Genomic DNA, 10,575 nt, shown 5'->3' with positions numbered 1-10,575 from the left:
CAAATCTGATCCAGTCGGACTGCAGTTTGTGTTAGACCACTTTCCATATTAACATTACGGCTGGATTACAATGGAAGCTTCTCCACACTGCTGCGTAAATTTTTATTACGTAATAAAAACCTTGTGTTTTTATTGTTAATGCGAGAGTCCAAGCATCAACAAGCAACAACATCAACTTGTTATAAACCAGTGTAGATGAAATCGGAGTGGTCAGTTCACACTGACGCGTAGTGAAGCGTGTGGGCCTTGTTTGTGTGTGAGCCGCTGTGCTGTGTGGGTGGGATCTCGCTCACTTTGCTGCTGGCACTGGAGTGGAGCAACAGTCAGAAAAGTAGTTTGGTGCTTCAGGACTTTGTTTAGTCGTCGCTGTCATGGAGTCACCGAAGAAAAGTCACCATTTTGGATCACTGTTAAGCTGCGTCTTCGTTTTGTGTGTTCAGCTGAAGTTAGGCTTGACAGGAGGTAGGAGTTTAAAACGGAGTCTTCGCTTCAAACTAAATAAACGTGCTATGTTTCGCTGTGGTTGTACACTGCCGTCGACTGTAGTGTTGTGTAGGCCTGTTTTAAAGCCAGGGCCCTATCTAAACTCTTAACGCTCACATTTGTTTAGTGCAGGGTTTCACTCGATAAGCCATGTCCGTAGAGTTTCAACACACGTACTCATGTTAATTTATCAGTTACCAAAGTAGCTTGAACCTGAATGTCGACACTGTTGTTTTGCATATGGCAACATAACACAGCATACACTGTGAACGGAACTAAGTTGCAAGTTGTGTGCTTGTCTTATACCGTGAAACTTTTACAAAATTAAAAAATCCGTGTTTTCCCTTCTGTAATCATGGCTAATTTACAATTATATTTACTACATAGATCAGATTTCTTTGGGAGAAGCAGTGTCTGGCAGTAATGTCGTTTAAAGTGGTACTACAATCTTAAGAGTATGAACTATAAAGTTTCTAACCACCTATAATGGCAGACTGGCAGCACGTGTCGCCTGTAAGAAATCTGACAGATGTGTGAGTTGTTAAAGCAACTTGAGACACACAGCACACCTCCAAAAATCAGCTGACCCCAAATAACCGGTGTAGTAGTTGAAACATTGCTAAGAGGAACAGTGTCCACCACAGTCATACTGTATCAGTAAAGAGGAACAACAGTCACAAGACAAGTCAAAACTGACAATTGAGCAGTACAAACTTGTACAGTGTATCGGGGGATGTAGAATGAAGTTATCTGACCTACAGCCAAACATTATGTAAAGCTGTTGCAGCATCTTAAAATGGTGATTTAGCTAAAAAGGTCAGATGCCAAATCATGTTTCGTGCCGTGACTCTCCTCAGATTGCCCTGCAGATGGACGCACCTGGGTTCCTTTTCAAGACAGATGTTACCACTTTGTCCACGGACAAGAAGACAAAATCAAAAGCTATACTTTTGACAGAGCAAAAACCCTCTGCCAAGGCTTTGGTACATCAGACATTTTATTTTCATTTTATACATTTTTATACATTTTGGTATCAATTTTGCATCAGAGGCAAAATGACAAATGTGCTGTTTTGCCAAAATCTGTGTGTCTGTGTTGTCATGCTGTTCATTTCTATGCTTTTTTTTCAGAGCTTTTGACCATACAGAGCGCAGAGGAGAACAACTTTGTCATTAAATATAGCCCAGAGGTGTGGAAAGACAACATCAATGTGTGGCTGGGAATGTATTATGACACAAACAGTAAGTTCCATGTGACCAGAGGACTGAGAAAATGAGCTGGCTAACTTCCATGAGATAAAATCTGATTCTCAATTATAATCAAAAACGGAAAAACTTACTTATCAACTTCATTTCAATTGTTTGGAGGCAACTAGGTGGAAAACTGACAGATGTTTAAGGTTAACTAACTAATGTACATGTTTCTGAACAATTTCAGGACCTCTGAAAAAGTTAAGCCTGTGGGTTAATTATTGACCTTGCAAACAGTAGACTCATGTTAAGAATTTTATCTCAGATTTTTTCAATTTTTTTCTCTGTCTGTGTCTCGGTTACTGCTCTATCTACCTATAAGACATTCACACTTAAAGAGTGTGAAGTGCTGTCTGTCAGTTTGTCCCCTATTTTCTGCTAGTGCCAGCTACTTTTGAAAGCACGGATGACAACACTGATTTATCCTGCTCTTAAAATCCTGGCACTGCCTCAGGAAATCCTGTATTTATTTTTTTTAAGCAGTCATGGGAGGCACAATGGAAGACACTAAACCAAAACACATTGAACATTTCAATTAGTGTAAATCCCGAGCAGGGAAAATATGCATGTAAACTTCATTCAACCTTATTTGTGATGTAGCGCAGTTCAGTCCAGCTTGTGTGAATGCTGGAGGGATGCTGTATTTTACATGGCTGACATTAACTGTGATGGTGGTTGGTATTCTCGCTGCCCATCGTGCTGCAGTAGTGATTGGCGTGTCTTGACAGGTGAAGACATGAGGTGGTTTGGCGACGACCCTGTGAGATTCACTAACTGGGAGGACAGCTCATCTCCATCAGACCTCGTGCTCTTGGACACATGTGTGGCTCTGCACAGCAACACAGGAAAGTGGGAAAATGTCAGCTGTCTGGATGAAGTGGAGAACGGAGTGATCTGTGAGACAGCTCAGAGTAAGATTTAAGTTTTTTTTTTAAAGTCTCTTACACCTGTTGTTTTATTTGCTGCATTTTATTAAAATGACAGATTTGAGTGAGTATGTAGAGTATGTAGCATGACTTTGAGTCAACGTGACCTCAGATAATAAGGTTGGGATTGTTTTCCACTTGCCTCACAATGTGTTTTTTTTTTTCCTTCAGAGGCAGAGGAAGCCAAGCAGAGTAAGTTCACCTTTGAGCTTTTTTCTTTTTGTTTCTTTACGTATTCCTCTGGGATTTCGCGTTGATAGCCGTGACCTTCCTTGCATTGTAACTTGTCCTCCTCAGGACCCAGTGCACTGCTGTCCGCCCTGGTCATTCTCAGCGTGGTGGCTATCATGGGAATCTCAGCAGTAATTTGGTTCCTGCACCAGAAGCACAATATTGGCTCCACTATCCTCACAGCGTTTGAGTACCACCCTCCGTTCCGAGTGCTGGACACGGACCAGTCCTGTCTGGTGGAGGCTGAGGAGACTGACAGCGTGCCGTAGGAGAAACCTTCTCTCTCTCTCACACAGTAGGAAGCAATAGGCCCTTATCACTGGGTGGGTGTTCATGCAAAGAGAAGTCCACTCTTTCACACATTTACAGAAGCAGTTCTTGGGTTTAACACACATCAATCTCATGACTCAGAATAATGTAGTATGATTGTGGGAAAACTGACCATGCTTATTCTGATACTAACCTCTTCACTGTGGCTCATAATTGTCTCACTACTTCTGTTTTGTTTTCTGCACTAACAAAGACTCACTCGAATCGTCTGTAAATTTCTCAGATGGGTGCATTTTCATCAACATGTATAGCCTGGTGTACATATCACCTGGCACTGGATGTAATGTCAGGTTATTATCAGGCGTTACAGATGGCCTGGATAACTTTTGGGATCATTGTTTTTTCTTTCAAGAAAGGATCATACCATTGTTTTTTAAAAGAGAAACAGATTAATGTAAGATCCAAGTGTTCAGACTTTTTGTGAGGTGACAGAAATTTTTGTATTAACATAAAGTTTGGAGATTTACAATAAAATTGTAAAAATCAATGCAGCAAATGCTGAGATATCCTGGATGAAGCCTCAGAAATGCTGCACTCTACTGTACATTCTCACTAATGCAACGAAGTGCATGTTTTTGTTCGACCCTCCCTGCCTTGGAAAGGCTTATAACCCAGGCTCTCTGTTATAAATTTGTCATCTTCAAGCCCAAGCTGAGATAATCCTGATGACATCATCATGGTTATTTTTCTCAGACGTTGTACAGGCTCCTCCAGAGCAAGGTATAATACAACCACTTTTAAAGGCTGAGTAGTCCTCCTCATGATGAGTCAACTGTAAAATTGTCGGAGTGTCCCTTCATGTAGTATTCATAGAAACAGGAATTCTCAATCACAAGCTATCAGGGGCACATGTAAATAGCTTCATCCGAATGAGAGCCCAGCGAAAGTATGAGCAATTGTCTGGTCGCTGCATGTATGTAAATGTAGCCAATGAGGTGGAGTTCCACAGTCCATAAAGCAGGTTTTTTTCCCCGGTATCCTATTGTAATGGAAAACCATCCTAAATGAATACTGCCACAGACACGTCCTGACCAATTTCCCTGCATTTTGTCAAGTGGACTTTGTGGGATGAATGCTTTTTACCAGTTTTCTTTCATTTTTTTTTTCTTTTTTTTTTTTGGTAAAAAGCATTCTGCCTGTTCTCTAACAAAAATTTAACTAGTAAATATGAAATCGTAATTTCAGAATATTTTCTATTTGTCCACAGTTCATAGGTAATTTTTGTATTGTTTAAGTGGTGAAAATATATTACAGTATGTTTGCTTGTTTGTTTGTTTTGCTGCCCTATGAAATGCAGTCTTGGCATTATCATTGCTTCATTTTTAAGAGAGTGGTCATAATTTTGGTGTTGGAACTAATTAACATTAAAGACAATCAAGAGTTTGTGTATGATGTGTATGGTATATTGCAGAATAATGGCAAACACACCTCTTATTACTGTTCTTTATTTTCAACAGCATAAATGCTTTTGTGCAATATCTGACATTAATTTGGCAGAATCTGAGCCCTTGTGTGTTTTAATAAAGTGTGTTTGACTGTAACAATGCCTTTCTTTTGCTTTTATTTAATTGATCTGAGTCAGAAAGTTCTATTAAGCAGTAACTGAGTAGATCTTGTAGTATGCAGCCAGTAATATGTCACCTTTCAGCCTTGGGTTGTCCAGCAGTGTCACAAATCTGCAAGTTGAGAAAAAGGGCTGACCGTGCTCCGTTCTGTGTGAGCTACATAGAACATTCCTGCTAAATATATATATGTCAATGCATAATTGAGGAGAAAAAGATGAATTGGGACACCAAAATTGGGGATAGAGTCTAATTAGTTCTGAAAGGATATCTAAATCACTGTCATCTGAAACGTGTCACTCCCTCCAAATGTCCAGTGGCTCTGTTGACATCTCAGCATGGTCCAAGATGGAACTGGAGTGAGAGAAGTCAGCAGGAAACCTTTTTTTCTTCTTCTTCCCATTCATGCACATCTAATTTTAGACTTCCAAGAAGTCTGTCATCCAAGAAATTCTCTCTACATCTTGGCTGCATATGTCTCTTTTTGTTGAGTCCTTTCCCTACATGTTTTTAACATCTAGAAATGATTTATCAAAGGCATTTATGGACCATCATCTCGAGATGTGGCACCTCTAGTAGAGAACCACAACAATAACCTTTTTCACCCCAACCCCTTCCTGATAATTTCTAGATTTGGCCACCAGGTGGGACAGTGAATCACATTATATCAACTCTCTTTCTGTCTGATGCTGCAGAGAAGGCATTTCTTCAAAGTCCATTGTAAAGTTACAGAACGATTATCTTTTCTTTAAGCTAAGGTTAAAGTCTTCTTGATGATTAAGAAGGTCATGTACAGCAGTCTCACTGTATTAGCCAAAAATTAACATGGTATAAAATCAGTCTCCAAACAACAAACTGGGACTGTCTGTAAGGCGTTTGATTCTGTTACACATTTGTTCACTGTATATCAGCAATGTAAACACTGGAGTAAAAGTGACACTCTTTTACTGTCAAAAATACAAATTAGACTTTTAGATGTGGCTTACTTGGTTAGATTTTGGCAGACATTTACTTATCAAACTCAAATTTACCAGTTTTCCCAAGACCAGAGTGATTCACGCTCATGAATAGGCAATTAAGTATAATTTATTAGAGATATAATAGCGTAATGTTCTAAAAAGGCTTTTGAATGGAACCGAGAATGATGCGTTCAGAAAGCTTGGAGTGTGATTGCACATGTCCCTTTCTTCACACAACAGTCTGGTTCCAGAGCTCTGAGTTGCTGCCCTCGTCTTGGATTTTTTTCAGTGATTCAAATAAAAGAACAAAAGAATGAGTAATGAAGTGAAAACAAAATGAAATTTGAGTCCAATTATCAGTCTATATAATGTCTGCTGAACCTACACAGTTCTGTAATTTGTTGTGATGCTACACACAACTCTTTAGGTCTTGTATGTCACCAGTTCTAACAAAAAAATGTGTATTGACATGCAGAAGGGATGTTTCCTACATTTGCTTTCCTGCACAGGCAATTACGATAATTATAATAATTAATTGTAACACTAACACTAGCACACCAAAACCCCATTTTCATTTTTTTGTTGAAGCAATAGGGTTGACTTTAATTCATGATTAACCTTTTGAGGCATATTAATTTATGTTTTGCAAACACAACTTAACGGATTCATCCCGTTACATCCCCTAAACCGTCTTTTCTGTTTAACTGGGATGTGTGTCTTTTATTATCACAGAGGGGCTGTTGTCTCACCACAAAGGCTATAATGGCCTATTTTTGCTCAAATAATGGCGAAATTATTTCATTCACACATCTGCCACACCACAGCTTGGAGCAGAAGGAGGTCAATGCTGACCCAGAATGACAAATTAAAATGGACATTGGTATGCATGAATATGACATACAGCAGCATGATAGATGGAATGAAAATGAGAGTCAGGCTAGATCACAAGAAGTAAGTTCATCAAGCATGTGAATTACCGAGCTATGTGCCAATAACATACAATACAGAACAAAAAAAACAAAAAAAAAACAACCCTTTGGCTAGCTCATGGACTTCACAATGCCATAAATTTGCAAATAGGTAACAGTATTGCCTCTGGCCTGTGTAAATACAGAGGCCAGAGTCAGTGAGATCTCTACTCTGCCTTTCTGTTTTTACTACAGCCCCATGTCTCTTTTTCTCAGCATTCAACTAGATATGTTGACATATTTCTGTTCTTACTCATCCTGTCTTACTCATCCTTCATGTTCCTGTATTTCCTGGGAAAGGTGTCTGTACACAAAAGTGTCGAGCATCTGTTTCTCATGCCCTGTAAGACTCAGGTATACTGGAACATACTCCTATTAACAGAGGAAAACAATGGCCACTATTTATGTGATTGCTCTCTGATCAGCTATTTAGATGTAGTTTAATCTATTTCCTGTTAGGGTATGGCATACTATGCTTCTTTTCCTTCACCACCTACAGAGCTAATCTTAATTATATTATAATTTTTGAGTGTAAAATTAATGCTTAAACCTGAGTGTTTTCTTTGTCAGCTTTAGTAGATTGAATAACACATATTTAGGTGTGTAACTCTTTATATATTCCAAACTCATGGTGTGGCAGAGGTTGGGGGTTGGTCAGCTCAAAAGCGTTGGGAAAAATTGTTGTGTTTGAGTTTAAACTGCACATTTCACTGACTGAAATATGTGCTCATACACACAGCTGTAAACATAAGCGATGAATGTACCCAGTTTTTTAGCTCAGACACTGGCATTTTCTAAATCAAATGCATGTGCGGTGCTGCGAGGCTTTGGTGTTAAAGGATCAGAGTACTGAGTGCTGACATGATTAAAATCTGTATTATTTAAATATGTCACAGGGAAAAAAAAATCAATGACAGTGAGTCCAACTCCTGTGCCTTAAGGGTATCCTGAGCTTTCTGAGGACTGATATAAAAATAATAATTAAAAACAAAAGCACCGTCTTAATTTGTTTTCCATCAGTCTCCAGAGAGATCATCTTTGCTGTGTCTTTGGTAACTCATTATACTTTCTAATCAAGACTCTTTAAAAATCCCTTTAAAGAGGACAGACTGTTTGCCCTTCCCCCAGCATGCTGCTTGCATCGCAGACACCGACTGCAACTTATTATGTTACAAATGACCAAGGTAGGCTGACATTCTGATTGTACAATATGAAAAACGAGGGCAGTCTCGTGGTTTGGCTTTTGAAAGCGATGTCGCTCTGATCTCTTCCATGGATCATTCTCTCTAATGAAGATTGTTCAATATAATTAAAAACCCAGGTATCCTGTGGCTTGGCTGATGAATTTATCAAATCTTTTTCCCACCCTCACCATGTGTGTTCATCCAGCCAGGTGTGTGTTTTCACTCAGTCCAGTCAGCAGCTCCTGTGACTGCAGCATCTACAATGACACAGAATTAGAGGGGGGAGAAAAATCAATGAGCACAAGGGACGGTGAACAAGCAAATAAACCCGTTTTAAATCACAAATGCTGAACAAGGATTTTTTTTTCTCTCTGCATCTTTTATTCAAACGTGCCTTTGTGCCTTAATTACTGCATCCAATTAGCTCATGTACAGTGTGCAAAGGCAAAAGGTGCATTGCCTTGAATTGAAATCCACTTTGTCCTCTGAACACTGAAACACAGCTTCTTGTTTCTCTTTAGGAATTGCATCATATTTTCAAAGCACATTATGCATTGCTGCCACTCACTGTAATTACAAGTGACATTTCTAATTACAGTAGAATCCTCATTACCTTAGTTCTAACCTCCCAATAAAGCAAACAGTATACATTATTTGTGATCTACAGCTCTAAATTAGTCCATATTTTGATACAATTCCAATGTGTTTCCATTACACTGTGTTGTAAATGTTTGTTTCTGATGTCTGTGGCTAACTGTATGCTTGCTTAATGATCAGAAAAAAAAGGCAGATGGTAGTTCTTGGCCAAATGGAGTCTTGAATAACTCACTTATTCAATATGAATGTCTTGTTGACAGTTTCTGTATCACACTCTAAGCTTCATTTGGTCCCTGTTTGACCGTAGCAGTCCACACGTTTAGACAATTAGACAAAACAGACGAGTCAGACAAGAGGCAAACATAACTCCCACTGATATGTACTTTCTTTTAAATAAAGATTTTGAGCTTCTCTTTTTAGGATGGGGGCATAGACTCCCCATCGCCAGGTGGAATAGAAAGAAACATTAATTTTAAGTATATGTGGAATAAAATCACTTTCATTTGCAGTATGAATTTATTTGCACCCTCCTTATTTCCCTGCACATTTGGACTGTATTAACATCCTTGCCTTTATTTTAACTTGTCCTTATTTACTGGTTTCCTATTGCATGTTACTTTTTCTAATGAATGATCTTTCATTGTGTTTGTTGCTGGATGATCATGTGTTCATTTGTGCGTTTTTGCCATGCTGCAAGCCAAATGTTGCACAGCCCACTGGAGAATAAAGACCTAACTGCTATACCTATGAAAGCACTATCACATCTTGAAAACAGTCAGTCAGTTTTATTTTCAGATATTACACTACACTTTGTGCTCACTGTCACTGTCAACCAGACCTGCTGTGCCTGCCTCCTCTGGTTATTAATTACAAAACAAGATGAGAGTGTATGCAGCAGAGGCTACCACTAAATGCATTTGGCAGCGTGTCCTTAAACCTTATTCTGTACTTATTTTAATTAAAGAATCATATTACACCAGTCTTGTGACTGATATAGCTAAGTATCTTTTTAAAATCAATTTTAAGGGTTATAAATAAACCCTGGAAATTGTAGCATCTGAAAATTAAAAAAAGAAAAGAAAAAAAAAGGCAGGACTGTGTTCTCACTGTCTCACCAGAGATGTGGTGGAAATTAAAAGCACCTGAAACTAATGGTCCGGTTTGTATATGTATAGTCAAAAGAGTAGTGAGCAGTAAGATGTTGTTGCAATAATAGCTTAAGTCATTAATCAATACCGTTTTGACAATACCCGCACCATTATTTAACTCGTGGTGTGTCTTTTCACAGTAGTGGTTGCATTTAGGTGCAGGACTGATGCTGGCTGTCAGTTTGTGCACTTGCTGGCTGCAGGTTTGAGAACAAAAGTTTGCATTGTAGAAGCCTTGAGCTGACGTCACTTCTCTTGAGTTGCTTGGTGTGAGACGGAGGAGAGAAGAAGAAGAAGAAGAAGAGTCTCTTCAATCTGCGATTAGAGACCAACACGTTCAGTCACTCTCACACCCGGACTCAATTAACTCACCAGTTCTCACCATTCAGCTCCTTCGACATCCCTCAAACTGCGCAAAACTGGGAAGTAAATTAATACAGTTTTTGTACATTTCGCTTTTTTAAATGAAAACACCGATTTTCAACGACAAGGTGAGTTTAATTGTTTGTGTGTTTCCTTTCGGGAGTTTGCAACCTTGGCTCGCTGGATGTTACTCACTAACGTAACGGTCAGTAGTGTTATTTCACAGGTTTCTGTTGCTGGGGCTAACAGCTAAGCTAACGTTCCTTTGCTAAACCAGCGGCATCCTTCCCTACACTTGCCACGATGAAGCGTTATCCGCTCTGTGAGTTAAACACTGTGATTAAAAAGAAAACAAAAGTTAACGTCAAAGTACATTTGGCGTTTTTGGATGTTGTTGTTCTTGACATTGTTCAGAATGTAACTGCTTTCATGTTTAAATCCTAACTTGGTCACAAAAAGAGTGTTCTGACACGGAGTTGAGCAACTAACGTTAACACGACACCGGTACTTGCTTGGCACAGACAGACAGGCAGGCAGTGCTGCTCAGTCTTGTCATTACCTTGCAGCATGGATC

The 10,575-nt window shown here is 39.1% G+C and overlaps 1 protein-coding gene across 1 annotated transcript; it reads left to right on the top strand.

The window, feature by feature from the left end:
* Positions 1 to 246: 246 nt before the first annotated feature.
* Positions 247 to 3,861, top strand: cd302 (CD302 molecule). Its single transcript, XM_022740273.1, has 6 exons — positions 247 to 462; positions 1,341 to 1,466; positions 1,614 to 1,724; positions 2,462 to 2,644; positions 2,831 to 2,851; positions 2,957 to 3,861. The coding sequence occupies exons 1-6, from the start codon at positions 372 to 374 to the stop codon at positions 3,157 to 3,159; spliced, it is 735 nt and encodes a 244-aa protein (XP_022595994.1). The 5' UTR covers positions 247 to 371; the 3' UTR covers positions 3,160 to 3,861.
* Positions 3,862 to 10,575: the final 6,714 nt, after the last annotated feature.

Source organism: Seriola dumerili, unplaced genomic scaffold (genome assembly GCF_002260705.1).
Source record: "Seriola dumerili isolate Sdu_G_001 unplaced genomic scaffold, Sdu_1.0 BDQW01000052.1, whole genome shotgun sequence".
NCBI classification, from domain to species: domain Eukaryota; kingdom Metazoa; phylum Chordata; class Actinopteri; order Carangiformes; family Carangidae; genus Seriola; species Seriola dumerili.
Note: the sequence above shows the minus strand (reverse complement) of the source record. Positions and strands in the feature narration are given on the sequence as shown.